The 19,719-nt window shown below is 44.5% G+C and overlaps 1 protein-coding gene across 2 annotated transcripts in view; it reads right to left on the reverse strand.

Moving 5' to 3' along the window:
• Positions 1-19,719, reverse strand: part of LOC140426872 (actin filament-associated protein 1-like 1) — a 280,476-nt gene that overhangs the window by 206,684 nt on the left and 54,073 nt on the right. Inside the window, exon 2 of one of the 2 annotated variants that reach the window (XM_072512116.1) lies at positions 18,746-18,851. The exons of the other annotated variant lie outside the window; for it this stretch is intronic. Within the exon in view, the coding sequence (XP_072368217.1) occupies positions 18,746-18,773 (28 nt within the window). The 5' untranslated portion in view covers positions 18,774-18,851. The remainder of the gene's footprint in view (positions 1-18,745; positions 18,852-19,719) is intronic. 2 annotated transcript variants of the gene reach the window in all.

Here is a 19,719-nt window from a genome sequence, read left to right on the forward strand (position 1 = left end):
AGGTGAGAGGGGCAAGGTTTAGAGTAGATGTACGAGGCAAGTTTTTTACGCAGAGGGTAGTGGGTGCCTGGAACTCGCTACCGGAGGAGGTGGTGGAAGCAGGGACGATAGTGACATTTAAGGGGCATCTTGACAAATACATGAATAGGATGGGAATAGAGGGATACGGACCCAGGAAGTGTAGAAGATTGTAGTTTAGTCGGGCAGCATGGTCGGCACGGGCCTGGAGGGCCGAAGGGCCTGCTCCTGTGCTGTACATTTCTTTGTTCTTTGTTCTTTGTTCACAGGCTCTATTGCTAATGTGAACAGAAGTGGGGATAACGGACAGCCCTGTCTCATGCCCCTAATAGTTGGAAATACCCTGAGCTACCCAAATTAGTTTGAACACTAGCTAAGACATTTATGAAGACAGTATCCACCTTTAAAGTGTCCATGAAACTCCATAGCCCTCGACTCCCTTACCGAGCTAACTCAGCCATGAATAGATTCAATGACCCAGCCTACACTGCTTTCAGCGGGGAAAAAAAAAGAAGAGTTCTACAGACCAATAGCCCTCTTGTCAAAAATATCCTCACCTCTGTCTTAAAAGGGAGACCTTTTATTCTTAAACTATGTCACCTAGCTCTAGTCTTGTTCACCTTTCGGAACAACAGTAGGATGCAAGTCTACCTACGAGACATAGAATCATAGAAACCCCACAGTGTAAAAGGAGGCCAATCAGCCCATTGAGATTTCACCGACCCTCTGAAAGAGCACCCTAACTAGGCCCACTCCCTCACCCTATCCCTGTAACCCCATAACCCCACCTAAACTTTGGACACCACAGGCAATTTTGCATGACCAATCCACTTAACCCGCACATCTTTGGACTGTGGGAGGAAACTGGAGTACCCGGAGGAAACCCATGCAGACACAGGGAGAACGTACAAAGTCTTCACAGACAGTCATTCAAATCCAGAATTGAACCCGGGTCCCTGGTGTTGTGTAGCAGCAGTGCTAACCACTGTGCCATCATGTCGCCCTCATGGTCAGCTCTCCAAGAACACTCTCTCCCTCAGGACAATTTCCTGGCACCAACACTTTTTGACATCCACATAAGCGACATACTCACACATCATCATGAAAATTAATTTACGCTGACTATATTGCCTGGACAACCTTTCCAGGATATGGGAGCCATGCTGAACATCGACTTTTCAAAAGTGGCTGAATATTTTTACAACTGGAGCCTGCAAGCAAACCCTACCAAGTCCATCGTCTCTGCATTCCAATTGAAAATCACAAGTCATGCAACAGGTCAGAGTTTTGACAAGTTAGAGACCAAGCGATCCGTCGCAGGCGGGATGGAAAATTTTAAGAGGTAGCCAAATGCCCATTGATTTTGGGAAGAATTTCCAATCCCATCATGGGTGGGACCGGAAAATCCCATCCAGAGTGTGAGTATGTCGCTTATCGAGATGTAAGGAAAGTGTCCATGCCAACATCCAAAATGTTGCCTTCTGTGGAGAAGTACAGCATAGCCCGACTCCCACCCATCCCCATGACCACTCCCTAACTTACCATCACCACCTAGGAATGACTGTTGAAAAGACCAAGATTCGGGTGAACGTCATCTGTAAGCTCACCAGCACAAGCTCGAATGCGAAACCACCATCGCTTGCACGTCTGCTGGAGCTCTGGTTTTATAGATGGCTGGGTACTGTGCTCCCGTGTAGGCCTCAATTTGCCACACCAAACTCAAATGAAAACAACCTCACTCAGTTATGAGGATCAGCTTTGGAGCACTGAGATCAACTCCAATTCAGTAGTTACTAATCCTGTCAAATATCACCCCTCCCTCCATTGGGATGGGACACAGCAACACAGTAACTCTAATCAGCAGCAACTTGGACCTCTGCATCCATAGAGACCATCAAGAACCCCCCCCCCAATTTGCCACATGGCTCTACAGAACACACTCTGGACACACATCAAACATTTCCAAACCTATAACAATGATGAAACCTGGAGGAAAGCTTGGGCAGAAAACACCCTTCCAAATAAACACATTGAGCAGGATTTTAGGGTGCCATCCGCTGGCGCGATCTTCCAGCCCTGCTGATGTCAATGGACCTTTGGCTAGCTCGCTACACCCGCGGCAACGGGACCCGCCGTGCCAGCGCCAGAAAATCCCAGCCACTGTCTGCGACCCAATACCTCAATGTCTAGGCTTCAACCTCCCCTGGAGCATGTGGACAACCCTCAATAGAATAATCACCCTCAAGTGGCACTTCCAAACCGTGCCTGGCTGCGACTGCGGAAACCCTGGCCAAACCATGGAGCACCCAGTAATATCTTACTCCAGATTGGAGTTTGAGGGCGCCATCCTGGGGTTACACTTGCTCTCCATCAGGACATTGAACTGGCTAGGGAACTTGACATTAAAACTACGATGGCAACTTCTGCTCCGAAAGCCATAAGAAAGAAAAGGAGTTTCCTCCGACAATAGAAAACATCCTCCTAGTATCCATCCTCCCCTCAGAATTTTATAAATTTCAGTAAGATCACCTCTCATTCTTCTAAACTCCAATGGATATGGGCCCAATTTGTTCAACCTTGATTCATAAGAGAAGCCCTTCAACTCAAGAATGAGTTGATTGGGCCTCCGGGAACTGCTTCTAAAACAATTATATCGTTTCTGAAATGAAGAGACTAAAACTGTACACAGTATCATACAGCATGAAACCATTATACATAGAAGAAGAAACAGGCCATTTGGCCGATCAAGTCTGTTCCAACTTTCATTGAGATCATGACTGATCTGATGTGATAAGTCTCAACTCCACTTTCCTGCCTTATCCCTATAACCCTTGATTCCCTTCCTGATCAAAAATTTCTCTATCTCAGCCTTCAACATACTTAACAACCAACCCAGTCTCTACATTCCCCTGTGGTAAACAACTCCACAGATTAATTATCTTCTGAGAGAAAAAATCCTCCTCATCTAATACTCCATCACAGTGCTCCAGATGTGGTCTCACCAATGCCTTGTGCAGCTGCAGTAAAACTTCCCTACTTTTATAATACATTTCCCTTGCAATAAGGACTAACATTCCATTTGTCTTCCTAATCACTTGCTGTACCTGCATGTTAACTTCTTGTGGTTTCATGCACCAGGACACCCAGATCCCTCTGTACCACTGAGTTTTGCAATCTCTCTACATTTAAGTAACGTACTGCTTTCCTATTTTTCCTTCCAAAGTGGACAAGTTCACATTTTCCCATACTATACTGCATCTGCCAAATTTTGCCCTTTCACTTAACCTGTCTATATCACTTTGTGGACTCTTTACGTCCTCTTGGCAACTTGCTTTCCAACCTACCTTGATGACTTTGGCAAACTGGGCTATCATATATTCGGTCCCTTCATTAAAAAGTCAATGATATAGATTTTAAACAGTTGAGGTCCCAGCATGGATCCCTGTGGCACTCCACGAGTCACTCTTATGCGAGGGGCATATGAGGAATTTGAGTCCAGAAATTAGATTGAAGATGTAGCAGGCAATTTAGTGGTTAAACATACCGAGGGGAAAACACCCACTGGCACGGAGTCAGCGTGATATGCACACACCAGGCCGACTTACATTGTCCAAGTCAGACTTAAACTAATTAGTGGGAATACACAGGATGCCCCAGATCCATTGTCCTTTGGGACACTCCTGTCTGACCAACCATTAAGTCTGATGGACCAAGAGTCTGATGGCCTCTTTGTTCATCATTGGGAGGTTAGTTGCATATCAATAGCATGGCTCTGTTCTTTTGTATAAACGGAAGTGGGACATCAAACAGCCAAGATAACGATGATAGGTTCAAGGTTAGATACCCTCTGGAAACCCCAGAGAACCTCTTTTGAGGGTCTGGGCATACCTTAGACAGTGAGAGAGTGAAAAATAATCATGTTTTGAACAATAGAAGAGAGAAGATTTTGGAAATTGACCGAGAGTGGTCATGAAAGTTGTCACCGAGGCAGGCTTTGGAAAAGGATTCAGAATGAATTTCCCTAACAGAAGAAAATTGCTTTATATATGCAAGTATTGCCTTTGTCTGCCTGTGTAAGTGGCATGAAACCTGCAGGTTCTGTAAAGGTGCTGTTTAATGGGAATTAGTGTGTTAAGGTTAAGAAACTGCACGTAATATGTTATTGTTAGGGTTTAAGTTTAAAGGTTTAAATGTCTTCTATTTTGTTTTATAAAATAACAAAGCCCTATTTCTTATATTATCACTCCTGGAATGAATGGATCTTACAGCACCGCCTTAAAACCTTAAAAAAGTTATGGCTCTGGTCCAGTCTAAGCCACTGTTAAGAGCTAACCAGGTCTGACTTCCGGTGGCGGCCATGGAGTGAGTGGCCCCACATTTGGCAGCACCTGCTCGAGGCATTTTTCTTGGTCCATTTCCTTGTTGCTGGGCGGATGTTTTGGTGGAAAAAGGTGCAGAGGTGATTAAGGAAGTTAAACTCCACTGGTGGTGCTGGTGGATGGATCCACAGACCAGAAGTGGATCGAGAAGAAGGGAGCTGTTGGAGCAGGAAATTCTTTGTCCGCCATAGGTGAAGATGGAGGAGAGTAAAGAGTCAGCCCTGCCTGCCCAGTGGTCAACAGAGCAGCTGGTGGATGTCTTAAATGAGAGGTTAAGCCAGCAGAGGGGGGTGGGGGGAAGCCCAGGAGGACCCAGCTTAGGCAATGGAACCACTAAAAGCGGGGATCGAACGGATGGAGCAGAGGCTGGTGTCCCAGGGCCAGGCTATTCGGAAAGTGGAAGAGGCGGTGGGGGAGCACGAAGAGCAGCTTACCTCATTGGAGGCTGAGATCAGAATGATGCGGGAGACCCAGAAGGGGCTAAAGGAGAAGATGGAGGATCTGGAGAACCGCTCGCCGAGGCAAAACTTAAGAATCGTGGGGTGCCAGAGGACATCGAGGGAGCGGATGCTGGCTCATAAGTAGCCAAGATGTTGGAACAGTTGATGGGGAAGGGGGCCCTCAACTGAGCGCATAGGACGCTGATGAGGAAGCCGCAGGCGAACAGGCCACCATGGGCGCTGGTGGTGTGTCTCCACCGATTCCTCAACAAGGAGAAGATATTGCGGTGGGCTAGGCAGATGAGGAGGTGCACCTGGGAAGGGAATGAGCTCCAGCTGTACCAGGACCTGGGCGTGGAACAGGTGACGAGGAGAGCCGGGTTTAATCGAAGGCTGCCCTCTTTAAGAAGGAGGTGAAGTTCGGGAAGGTGAGTAGGATGCTGGCCCACCAACTTAGGACGCAAGAAGCGGCGAGGGAGAGCGTAAGGTTGAAGGGCAGGTGGGGACGTGGTACTGGACCCAGGAGGGGCGATGGGGTTTTTGAGGAGTTTTATAAGAGGCTCTATGAATCTGGCACCCCGACCGGTGTGGGGGGGAATGCACCGATTCCTCGACAGGTCAGAGTTCCCCAAGATGGAGGACGAACTGGTGGAGGGGCTGGAGGCCCCCATTGGACTGATGGAGGTGATGGAGGGCATGGGGTGATGCAGGAAGGGAAGGCCCTGGTTTAATTCCCTGTAGAACCTTATAAGACGTTTGCTGAGGATTTGGGGCCCCTGCTGGTGAGGGCACACAAGGAGGCGAGGGATAAGGGTGAGCTGCCCCCCTACATTATCGCAGGCTTCCATATCCCTAATATTAATGAAGGATAAAGACCCGGAGCAGTGTGGGTCCTATTGCCCGATATCGTTGCTAAATGTGGATGCCAAATTGCTGGCAAAGATTTTGGCCTCACGAATTGAAGACTGTATGCCTGAGATGATAGGGGAAGATCAGTCACGGTTTGTAAAGGGGAGGCATCTGTCAGCGAACGTCAGGGGATTACTGAAAGTGATAATGATGCCCCGGAGGGACAGGATATGGAGGTGGCAGTTGCAATGGATGCAGAGGTGGCATTTGATCGGGTAGAATTGGAGTATTTGTGGGAAGTGTTGGGACGGTTTGGTTTCAGATAGGGGTTTGTGGACTGGGTTTGATTGTTTTATAGGGCGCCGGTAGCGAGCGTACGGACAAATTAGGTGAGCTCGGATACTTCGGGCTATACTGTAGGACAAGGCAGGGGTGCCCACTCTCCCCGCTGGTTTTTGCCTTGGCAATAGAGCCATTGACAATGTCATTAGAGCGTCAAGGAACTGGAGAGGGATTGTGCGCAAGGTGGGGGACGTCGAACACAGGGTCTCACTATATGCGGACGACCTGTTGTTTTATATCTCGGACCCACTGGGAGGCATCATTCGATTATTAATATTAGGTGGAGGGAGGGTAAAATGGAGGAAAAAAATACTGGAATCACGAGATATAAAAATGAGGGAAAAAATTAGATCATTGATAATGTTAATGCAGATTAAAATTAGTCTCATAACATAAGCACGACACGACAAAAAGATTTTTTCCCTTTCCAAGTAGATAGTATACCTTATTGAAGCAGTAAATAAAATATCAAATCCAACTGTAAGTAACAAGGCACATTCTTAGTGAGTCTTAATTTGATTGTACCTTAATGAAAAGCACAGAATCCAGTGAACAAGGGCAATTTAATTGTGTTGAGGAACATTACACAAGAGTCACTTGCAAATACTAGGAACCTTTTAACCAATGAAAAGCACTGTACATTTTTTTTTCTTCTCTGCCCAGTTGTTTCCTCTCTTCTGCTGAAGGCACTGCCCCATCCTGCGGCATGGGCCCATAGATACAACCAAACGTGCCACGCCAAGTGGCATTCTCGTTTATGACGCTAGGTTTTAAAAAGGTGCAAAAAGACGCATCATTAGCGACCGCCAAAACATTCACTTAATATGTATACACTTATACAGACCATTTAAAGGGAAGAGGGAATCCAGCTTGTTGAGGGGTATACATTTCATGTTAGTGCTCATGATATTTTATATGATCCATTTTTTAGTAACTGGTGGTTTGTTTCATTTACTTTGACAAATCGCCTGGTCAGTTTTGATGAAGCCTAAACAAACTCTAATGAATCTTCTGGGCAGTATAATGAGAGGTTTATCCCAGAGCAATAAAACCTTTACTGACACAAATATTCTAGACGCGTGCTTTGTCAAAGCGGTACAACACCAAAGAGGCACTGCCATTTAAGGTAATGGCAGTTAAGCTGTGGTCCTTGTGAATAAAAATAAGAATATAATATGAATTGGAACACCGTAAATCACACACCAATCCAGCAGTTTGAGGATTGTACAGTGTTTTAATCCCATAAAAGGCAAAACAAATGAATCCTTTGAGGATGTCAATGAGTTTTGTTTTTCAAGTAAAAGTGTCAAAACTGTGAAGAATACATGTGGGCTGCAGTAGGAGAAATCTGCAGATTAAAGGATAAGATCACAGAAACAGCTCAAAGTCCTTCAATTAAATTATCAAGATTCCTCCAATTTATAAATAATTCATCTGAGGCTGGATAGTCCGATCCCCCAGCTACGTGTTTCTTGGCAGTGTGCCGTTCGCTCATGGCAGGATTCTCTCTTCCCGCTGCTTGTCAATGGGATTCCCCATTGAAGCCAGCCCACGCCACTGGGAAATCTGAGGGCAGGGGTGCGCTGCTCATGGGGAAAGAGATTCCCAATGGCTGGAGAATTCCGGCCCTGCTGTTAAGAGCTGGAAGAAAGTCAAAATAACACCTTGCATTTATATAGTGCCTTCCACAACCGTAGAAAGCCCCAAAGCATTTCACAGTCAGCAAAATACTTTGTGAAGGTTAGAATGTAGAAAATGGTGCAGCCAACTTGTGCACAGCAAGCTCCGACAAATGAAAAAACAAATGGACCGTCTGTTTTGCAGGTGTGGTTGAGGGATAAATATTCACCAGGACACCAGGAACAATTCCCTTGGCCTCCTTTGAAATAATGCCAAATATGTTCAGGTTAGGTGGACTGGCCATGCTAAAATTGCCTCTTCGTGCCCAAAGGATGTGCAGATTAGGTAGGTTTACAGGGATAGGGCGGGAAGTGGGCCTAGGTGGGGTGCTCTTTCAGAGTGTCAGTGCAGACTTGATGGGCCGAATGGCTTCCTTCTGCACTGAAGGGATTTTTTGATTCTATGAATGCCTTTTTATTCAGCAATATTCAAGTTCTGTATTACCAAGTAACAATCTTTAAATTTGGCCAAATGTCTATAAAAAAAACTTGGAGAAAACAATGTTTTAGATTTCATGTGTATGAACATATCGTTCTTAAATGTATGCTCACAATTTTGCAAACCTGGTTATAATAAACTATTTGTGCGTGAAAGAAAGTGTCACTTTCACATGTTATAGTGTTTGAAGGCACAAACTGATCAACTTGACAACTGCATATGAATTTTGGAATGATTATTGGAAGTCAGTCAGTCAGTGTGAATGTTGGAATATTCAATGACAAACTGGAATAAAGAAAATACTGCTCAATGAGATGGTTTGCTGCATTGTGCTGATACCCATCTAGACTGTGCATAGGCTTCACTTAAACATTTTTTGAAACAATATAAATATTGGCCAAGGGATGAAAAGTACAACTAACATAAAAGCCATGAATTGCACCAAGCAGTCACCAAAGCAGGCTTTGCTTTTAGCTCAAGAATTTCACTAGTTTGGAAATAGTCTTGAATTCAGTCAGTTCAAAGTTCAATAAAATTAAACCAAGTCAAAGATGTTTTCTTGAACTGTGTTGATGTTATATGATATCCACTAAGTACAACGGGAAATGATAAAGTCCCTATTAAAAACTTTATACGCCCTATGGAAATATTGGATTAAAAATGATTTACTTCTTAATATCATGCGATATGAACATAACTGATTAGCAAACCTACAGAAATACCCTTTATCCTTTTCTGAGGACGACACTCTAGTTTTCTCCTCTTTGTATATTTAATAATAACAAGGATGTATAATACATATTTGCCTTAAAGAAACATTTTCAGATGCTTGCAAAATAGGAGCAAGGAAATAAACGCTAGTCCAATTCAATTCAAAACTAACCATGAACCACATATACTTCCTTCATTCATTCCCAGTCACTTGTTCTATTCAGGAGTACTTCAATGGATTTTGATCCAAAGCTCTCACAATATCCATTGTTAGTACTTCACATCTCATGCAGTTAGGGCTGGTCCATTTGATTGAAATAAAAATTGGTAACTTCCTTTTACATTTACCATGCCATTACTGGATTAAGGCTTTAAAATAAGCAGTCATCACAACAGTAATGGAACAATATTAGTTGCCTATGCACTTCCTTCCTGCTGATTTAATAGCCTTTGTGAGGTACTTAGCAATAATGTAGAAACCAGTTCTCGCTGAATGGCTTTATAATAGTTTACGATATCAACATGTAGCAACAGTGCAGGGAAATCCTTTTCTCTATAGGCTTAAACATTTATGTATTGCTTAATTACTTTGCATTTCCTAACTTACCAATTTTCCTCCGTCAACTTTTTACCATTAGTGCTGTGCTTGCTATTGATTTGATGACGAGAGATCTTTATGAATGATTCTACATAGCAGTGTAAGTAGCATAAAGACCACATTAACACAGAGTTTGCTGATTTGCTAATAGTCTGGATTTTAAATTATTCCATAAACAGTTACCTTTGAGTTCATATCCACTACACAAGTACATATGAACAGACAAGAAATGGAACAAGAGAAGAAATCTCCAGTGTGGAGCAGGCATTACCACCTGAACCTGACAGAACAGTCACCTCTGTTGTTGAATTTATGATAACCTTAATCTGCAGAAAACCCATATATAAACACCTCAGCAAAGTGATCAGTTACTACTCACACACTCTTAATGTCATTTATGATTTCTTTTTAAAAATATATTACAGTGACGACACTTCAACATTACTTAATTAGCTGTAAGGACAAACGGTCATCTGGACTCGAAACGTTAGCTCTTTTCTCTCCCTACAGATGCTGCCAGACCTGCTGAGATTTTCCAGAATTTTCTTTTTGGATCAAAATGAAAGTCTTTCTTTTTAATTATGCCTCTGTTGCATGACCGTTATGTGCTTCATCAGCCTACAATCAAATGTGATTTTTTAAATTAATTTTTTTCTCTCCGTCTAATCCTGTTAACATGCCTGTTTGTCTCATATTTTTCATTCAAAAGGAGGTAACAAACCTGAAATGTTCACTTCATTCCCCCTACATGGCTAATCTGCAGAATGTTTCCATTTTTGTTTCCCTGTTTCTCTCCCCAGATTTCATGCATTTGCAATTTTTAACTCAATTCAAAAATGTGTACACACCCAAAATGCTGTCTTTTGTAATGCGAGTTTGCAGTTTAAAGCTGTTCCTATGAGAAGGGAAGTGGAGAAGGAATTACTTGCGAGTCTGCTATTCATAAAAGCCTCTTTCTCCTTTGCAGCCGGTGATGTCTGATCTGTGTCCTGCTTTTCAGTAAACATTCGGATATTAAATGGTTTGCGTGATTCAAAATGAATTGCAATCCGCAGCAATTGCCATGTCAGTCAATACAGTAACTGAAAGGCATTTTATGCTGTAAAGTCAATTCTTCTCTGCAAATAGCATTAATTGGTTTAAATTGAGGGGTAGTTCCACCATTGATCATTGCAAAACTGAATTGAAAATAACATACTCAGTGTTTGTTCCTTTTTCTTGAACCAGACCATGTTTCAAGTTACCACCTACAACATGGTCATTGAGATACTTTCTGTTACATCCACTCAGGTGAAACGCAATCTTGGAGAGAGTCTGTTTGAAATGTCAATCCCAAGGCAACATCTAGCGAGTCCAGAAAACAGAAATAAAGCTTCTTCCAATCACTCCATGTTCCCCCTCCATCCCCAGGCTCAATTTGGTGGAGTTTCACTTGTCTTTTCAATGCACCATTTTGTTCCCATGCTCATGGCCAGAATTCACCGGCCAATCCACCAGAGTATCCCGCCGGCAGCGTACCCCACCTCTGGGATTCCCGGCGGCATGAAGTGACTTCAATGGGAATTCCCATTGATTGCAGCGAGAGCAGAGTCAATAAATTCTGCGCCGCCTCCCACCGATTGGAAACAAACATCTAGGAGGCCAGAGAATCCTGCCAATATTTCTGTCTTTAGCCTACTATAATGTTTCAGTAAGAAATCTTACAACACCAGGTTAAAGTCCAACAGGTTTGTTTCGAACACACTATGCCACCTATATGCACACCAAGAACAGGTAGCTTGAGAAACTCGGCATCACCACCAGCAGCAACCAAGGCTCCCCGGTACCACAGTAGAAAACAATACAAGGAAATCTATTGTCAACTTCTTGGACTACACCCTTCAACCAGACGAAATCGAAGTCCTCAGCAGAGGGCTCAATTTCTGCACCACCACCAAAATGGACCCCATCAGTCTCACGGCAGACACGGAGGAATTCATCAGGCGAATGAGGCTCTGGGAATTCGTCCTCAGACCCCAAGAGGCCAACAGTGATCCCAAGGAGACTACCATTGAACCAGAACAGCAGACCGAGAGATCGGCGGTGCGGCAACTGAAGAGGAAAGAATCGAATTGGACCCCTCCGGAAGGCTGCTGCCCTAGACTTGACATGTATGCTCAAGCCGTCAGGAGTCGCGTCAATGCCAGATTCATCAGTCGCATTCACAAGACAGCCCCGAACGTCACCCAAGCATAACGTAACGCCATCCGCCCTCTCAAGACCAACCGCAACATCGTCATCAAACCAGCAGACAAAGGAGGGGCCACCATCATACTGAACAGAACGGACTACTGCAAAGTGTACCGACAACTCAACAACCAGGAACACTACAGACAGTTACCCACATATCAGACCAAGGTACACATCCGCCAACTCAACAGACTGATCAAGACCTTGGATCCAGACCTTCAGAGCATCCTACATGCTCTCATCACACGTACTCCCCGCATTGGAGATCTCTACTGCCTCCCGAAAATACACGAGGCCAACACACCAGGCCGTCCTATCGTTTCAGGCAATGGGACCCTGTGTGAGAACCTCTCTGGCTACATCGAGGGCATCTTGAAACCCATCGTACAAGGTACGGCCAGCTTCTGTCGCGACACAATGGACTTCCTCCAGAAACTCAGCATCCATGGACCAGTTGAACCAGGAACATTCCTCGTCACAATGGATGTCTCGGCACTCTACACCAGCATCCCCCATGACGACGGCATTGCTGCAACAGCCTCAGTACTCAACACCGACAACTGCCAATCTCATCCGCTTCATTCTGGATCACAACGTCTTCACCTTCGACAACAAAAAAAAAGGTGTTTGAAACAAACCTGTTGGACTTTAACCTGTTGTTGTAAGACTTCTTACTGCGCTCACCCGAGTCCAACGCCAGCATCTCCATATAATGTTTTAGTAATGCAAACTGGAGGAACGGCATCTCACCTTCCAATTCGGCACTTTACAGCCTTCTGGACTCAATACTGAGATCGGCAACTTCAGACCATGAACTCTGTCCTCCTTTTTAATTTTACTTTACTCCAACTGCCAGTCTGAATCTTGTTCTCCTGTAATTTGCTTTCAGACAGTGCTGACCTTTATTCTGCTATTAACACCTACTCTGGACAAAACCTTTAGAATTTAATGCTATAATTATCACTTCCTTTGTCTTCTGTTCCATGGCATCTTTATTATTTGATCGCTCCCGACACTAACCTATCCTTGGCCTTCTATTTTGCTACACCTCCTCTCACTTTTCCAACAGCATAAAACTCTACGGGCTGGATTCTCCGGTCCCTCAGCCCATGTTTCTCAGCGACGCGGCATTTGCTGGCGGCACGATTCATTATTCCCACTGTTTCTCAATGGGATTTTCCATTGAAGCCACTCCACGCCGCTGGGAACCTCGTGGGCGGCGATGCGCGACCGGCGGGAACAGAGAATCACAATGCCTGGTGAATTCCGGCATACATTTCTATTGTTCTCCAGTGCCAAAGAAATCATATTGAACTTGAATCTTTAACTCTTTTTCTCTCCTCTCCACTGATGCTGCCAGGCCAGTTGAGTTTTTCCAGCATTTTCTGTTTTAATATTAAAGTGTCACCATCTTCAGGTGTGAGGGCATGATATTACATGTGACAGTCTGACTAAATGCAGGAGAGTTGGTATGCCTCCCAGTACCAGAGAATCCAATTCAATTCCAGAACCACTGGACCAATAAAGTCAGCTGCATGGCCCAGACCACTGGCTTCGAGCATTATTGCCACCAGGACTGGTTTGATGAAAATGATGCTCAAATATGTGACGTCTTGGAACAAAACCGAGCAGCCTTCGTTGCCTGGCAGAACCACCTAAGGTTGGAACACCTGAAGACAGCATTCCAACAGCAAGACAAATCTAGAAGATAAAACACATGTGGTGGGAAGAGAAAGCCCGAGGGATCCAATGATATTTTGTCCATCCTGACATGCCAACCTTTTGGAACCCAGTGGGAGCCATCGATTGACCGAGTTCAAATGGTCAAAATCCCTTTCGTTCACTGATTGGTGTTTCTCTTCTTATGGAAAACAATGCTGTATGCCAAACCTGGGAAGAACATTTTGGGAAATATCTTAAACATGAAGGACGGCACGGTGGCACAGTGGTTAGCACTGCTGCCTCACGGCGCTGAGGACCCGGGTTCGATCCCGACCCCGGGTCACTGTTCGTGTGGAGTTTGCACAGTCTCCCCGTGTCTGCATGGGTCTCACCTCCACAAAACCCAAAGATGTGCACGGTAGGAGATTGGCCACGCTAAATTGCCCCTTAATTGGAAAAATAATGAATTGGGTACTCTGAATTTAAATTTAAAAAACATCTTAACTATGAAACCTCAATGATATCTCCTTGTGCCCTGTTATAAATCCGTGGATGAACCACTATCAATGGGAGTGCTGTAACAAACAGATGAACATCAAAAATGTCTGTGGTCCCAAGAGTTGTTATACAGAGGTCTTCAAAGCTGGTGGTTTTTTGTCAACGTCAAGACTCCATGCACTCACCCTGTGCATTTGGAAGAAAAAAGAACTCGCCCCTGACTTCAGAAATGTGACAACTTTAACTACCTTCAAGGAGATAAATTATGCTGTGGAAGTGACCAAAGTATTTTCCTTAGCAGGAACATTCTCCTGAACTATCTACTTCCTGTGGCTGAGAAAACTTTCTTGGAGACACAAGTTGCTTTAGACCTTCCAGAGGAATATCTGACATGTCTTTGTGGTTAGAGAAATCCTAGAAAAATGTTGAGAACAACACCAGGAACTCTTCATTGCATTCACTGACCTAACCAAAGCATTTGACTCAGTAAATTGTGAGGCTGTGTGGATTGTACTCCAGAGATTTGCATGTCCAAGAAATGTCATTACAATCCTGCAACTGCTTCATTATGAGATTACTGCACCCAATTTGAATGGCAGATTTGAAACAGACACCTTCAAAATTTAGACTGGGGTCGAAGAAGGCTTTGTGATAACACCAATACTATTTACAATCTGACAGTGGCAATTCACCGAGATGGAAATCCCTTTAACCTCAGTTGCCTCTGTACCATAACTAAACTGACCACCATGGATACACATGGGGCGGGGTTCTCTGGCCTCCCAGCCCAGTGTTTCTTGATAGTGAGAGGTGACCCGCCACTCGCTGGTGGTGTGATTTCTGTTCCCTCCGCTGTCAATGGGAATTCCAATTGAAGCCACCCCACGCCCCTGGGAAATCCACGGGTGGGGGTGCACTTCTTGCAGGACCAGAGATTCCCGCCACCAGCAAACGGCCAGAGAATTCCGGCCATGATGTACAATTTGCAGATGACTGCAGGCAGTGTCATTGCCCATTATATACCAGGTTCGCAAGCAACTCTCCATCTCTTCAATTCTGCATACAAATGTGGCCTGTCCTTGAATGTTGCCAAAACAAAAAACTCAGATCAATATCAACCAACAACCGATCAGCCAAATATTTCAGTTCCCATATTTGCTCAAAAAGAAACTCTGGAATATGAGCATCCAATACCTCGAAAGTCACCTCACTCAAAAGGCCACGAATGAGGACTAGATCCAATGTCAGATCAGCTGTGCCAGTTCAGCATTCTACAAACTTCAGCAGTGAGAGCACTAACTACAAAGACCTCTGCAAGTTAATGAAAATCCTCGGCCAGAATTCTACCAGCCCGCCTGCCCGACGGGATATTCCAGTCCCTGCCAACTGAATGGAAATTTAAATAGCTCACCACATCCGCTGGGGGAGACACACTGGGGCGGGGCCATACAACCCTGGCCTTAATGCATAAAGCAGTTACCTTCAGCATGTTACTGAATTGTAGTGAGACTTGGACTGTATGTCAGCATGCTCCTGGACTGCAGTGATACCTGGACTGTATGTCAGCATGCTCCTGGACTGCAGTGATACCTGGACTGTATGTCAGCTTTCTTTTGGACTGCAGTGATACCTGGACTGTATGTCAGCATGCTCCTGGACTGCAGTGATACCTGGACTGTATGTCAGCATGCTCCTGGACTGCAGTGATACCTGGACTGTATATCAGCATGCTCCTGGACTGCAGTGATACCTAGACTGTATATCAGCATGCTCCTGGACTGCAGTGATACCTAGACTGTATGTCATTGACACATTGGCAATGCCTCTGCCACCATCTTTGGATTCAATGGGAGGACTGTCAAACAAATGTTAGTGTTTTTCTTGAAGACGATAAAGCATTCAGGAAAATCAGCAGTAAAATCAACATTGCTGGACTGGCCACTGTGTCCGCATGGCTGAATAATGTCCCTCACAAGAGGGCCTGTTGTCTGAAATTCTCAGGACACGACAAAGAAGAGGTTTCAAAGACAATTTGAAGCACCTTTGAAGCACAGCAGCATTGACCTTAATGACTGGGAGGGATTTGCTAAACGTTGTTCAGAACTTGTGCATCAACTTGAAACCTGCGTTGAGTTCAAAGATCTATGGATTGAAAATGTCTTCGTCACATGAGAACCCAGATAGAAACTCTCAACCCTAAGTAGATGTCACCCTCAAATCAAGGTATAGCTGAGGGTGACAGAAGTAAACGTGGCATAAATTTGATGGGTGGCAAGGTTTCCTGCCCTGTCATTGAAACAATGTCAGCAGGGAACTCGCCTCCATTCCCCACAACTGTGAGAACATTAAGAAGAACCAGGCAACGTGCCTCAGTGACTACCGACCAGTGGCCCTGACTTCAGTCGTAATGAAGTGCTTTGAGAGGTTGATCATGAAGCGCATCACCTCCATACTTCCAGAACGCCTTGATCCACTGCAATCCGCATACCGCTGCAACCGGTCCACATTAGACACCATTTCCCTGGCCCTACACTTATCCCTAGAGCATCTCGAAAACAAGGACTCCTACATTAGACTCCTATTTATTGACTACAGCTCCGCCTTCAACACCATAATCCAAGCCAAGCTCATATCAAAGCTCCAAAACTTAGGACTTGGCTCCCCACTCTGCAACTGGATCCTCGATTTTCTGACCAACAGACCACAATCAGTAAGAATGAACAACAACACCTCCTCCACAATAGTCCTCAACACCGGCGCCGCGCAAGGCTGCGTACTTAGCCCCCTACTCTACTCCCTGTATACACACGACTGCGTTCCAAAACTTGGTTCCAACCCCATCTACAAGTTTGCTGACGATACGACCATAGTGGGCCGGATCTCGAATAACGACGAGTCCGAATACAGGAGGGAGATAGAGAATCTAGTGGAGTGGTGTAGCGACAACAATCTCTCCCTCAATGCCAGCAAAACTAAAGAGCTGGTAATTGACTTCAGGAAGCAAAGTACTGTACACACCCCTGTCAGCATCAACGGGGCCGAGGTGGAGATAGTTAGCAGTTATAAATTCCTAGGGGTGCACATCTCCAAAAATCTGTCCTAGTCCACCCACGTCGACGCTACCACCAAGAAAGCACAACAGCGCCTATACTTCCTCAGGAAACTAAGGAAATTTGGCATGTCCACATTGACTCTTACCAACTTTTACAGATGCACCATAGAAAGCATCCTATCAGGCCGCATCACAGCCTGGTATGGCAACTGCTCGGCCCAGGACCGCAAGAAACTTCAGAGAGTCGTGAACACCGCCCAGTCCATCACACGAACCTGCCTCCCATCCATTGACTCCATCTACACCTCCCGCTGCCTGGGGAAAGCGGGCAGCATAATCAAAGATCCCTCCCACCCGGCTTACTCACTCTTCCAACTTCTTCCATCAGGCAGGAGATACAGAAGTCTGAGAACACGCACAAACAGACTCAAAAACAGCTTCTTCCCCACTGTCACCAGACTCCTAAAAGACCCTCTTATGGACTGACCTCATTAACACTACACCCTGTATGCTTCATCCGATGCCAGTGCTTATGTAGTTACATTGTATATGTTGTGTTGCCCTATTATGTATTTTCTTTTATTCCCTTTTCTTCTCATGTGCTTAATGATCTGTTGAACTTCTCGCAGAAAAATACTTTTCACTGTACCTCGGTACTCGTGACAATAAACAAATCCAATCCAATCCAATCCAATTGGTTGGAGGCAGGTCTCCAGCCCCCTTCTGGGGAGGAAGTCCCGCCTCTGAAAGCTGCCAACCATTTGATTGGTTAACAACTCTCTTGCCTCAGCAGTGCCACTGGGTGCAGTCCCAACGAGAATCGCTAGGAGCTGTGTGCAAGGTAAGTGTGAAGGCCTGAGTGGGGCCAGGACAGGCGGCACTGGCGGAAGACAGAAAGGGGGTGGGGGCAAGGTGCAAAGCAGAAGATGGAACGGGGCACCTTGGGCAGAGGAACGTTGAAAGTGAACCCCTCCCCACCCCACCATTGTAAAAAAAGGGCCTGTGAAGGAAGCACTCCGTTGTCATTCCCGCCCAAGGCCCAAGCAGGCTATCCTGTCAGCAGCAGACCGAGCCCCAACCTCTTCCCCCTGGCTAATAAACAGCAACTGGGATGGGAAGTGGCACCTAAGTGACCATTAATTGGGCACAATGGCCTTACTTGGGGTGAGGTCTGGGGTGGGTAGGTAGGCGGCAGAAAAGTCAACCGCAGAATTTTTCAGGTTACCACCTTCCTCCTGTGAATCCACTCGCAGGGGACAGTAAAATTCTGCCCCTTATGTAATGTAAAGAAAATGTTTGCAGTCAAAATAAGTACTGTTCCATCTCATACTCCTGTACTCATTACAGAGTGCACCATCTCTGCTGAACGCAAAATGGGATTATTTGCTTCAGGCTGATTGTACACTGGAGTAAGAAATTTGCCTCAGTATTTATACTAAAGTGCCTCATTTGAGGGTGTTTATGCTTAAGTCTCTAAAGGTGATAATGGGGTTACTTCTTGATAAAGTTTGTAAGATAAACACAGATATAAAATTCAACACTGTGTTTGATTTTGCAGAATTTAATGAATTCATGCAGAGAATGCTAATCTACTGCCGGATCGGATCCCTGAAGCATATCTTTCTGTATCATCTCATACAGCTGTGTGAGGCAATCTCTTCAGGGAATTGTATCTTAATTGACATAATTGACAGCAGAATGGTTAATATTGCCATACTCCCACTAGCTTCTCCCAACTGAAAATATGTAATTAAAACAGAATAATTTAAAGTGCAGTAACTTGGCCATGAAGGATGCAATTGCAAACGTAGGTGGGCCGAATAGTCTACAGCTGTGCAGTCCCACCCACCTGGATGCAGATTCTCCCTCCCAGGCATCAGATATTAAGCCATGGATGTAATCCACACACTTGATCAACTCCCACACCAGCTCCATTGGGCAAGGTCAGATTAGGGCTGGAATAAAATATTAGTAAAATGAAAAATTACTGGCATGCTCAAAAAGGCCCTGGATTTTAAATTAAATTAAATATTTATAAGGGTTTTTTTTCCACCTTGAATGTCTAACCCACATTGTTAGCATATGCAGTACATTTGTTAACGAAATGTTTGCACCTCATTATTTTAAACTTAAATGTCTTTTATGTCAGAGCTTGGAGCTACATTCCAGACTATTTTTGGACCTACACTGTTTTCACAGAAGCCCAATTCTTCATCTGATCATGATATAATTACAGGTCATTTCTAAACTTACAAAGCATTAACACATTCTCCTGCTGTGGAATTTATCAATTTAGAAGTAGGAAGCTGATGTCACGATGCAACAGCAAATTTGAGCTAGTTTTGACCTTGGAGCTGTTTTTTGAATAATACAACATTCAGAGAGCATCATACACTTCTGTTCCTTCAGAGAGATCAGGGTGGGGAACTAAAGAATATACACAAACACAGTGAAGCTGGCTTAAACCCATCACAATATAACATGATTATTTTTAATGACGTGACTGTATTTAAAGCACAGACTTCTGATTGTTTTTGGTATCATAAATTACGATAACAGAAATGAGGTTTTATGAAAAATCCTTTAGGAATATTACACAACAATAACCGATTGTATTAACTTTTCAGGCTGCAGGTTCGTAACTAACCAATTTCTTTTACTCAATGTTGGCTTTTAAGTAATTTAAGCCCACTAAAATAATTGTAATAAGAGGCAGAGAGATTCTATAACAAAATAAACCTGATGTACAAAATATTTGTCTGATTACACTTTTAATGTATTTTATCTGGCAGGAAGGATTGAAAATACAAAAAAAAACTAGGC

Source organism: Scyliorhinus torazame, chromosome 7 (assembly GCF_047496885.1).
Source record: "Scyliorhinus torazame isolate Kashiwa2021f chromosome 7, sScyTor2.1, whole genome shotgun sequence".
In the NCBI taxonomy this organism is placed as follows: Eukaryota; Metazoa; Chordata; class Chondrichthyes; order Carcharhiniformes; family Scyliorhinidae; genus Scyliorhinus; species Scyliorhinus torazame.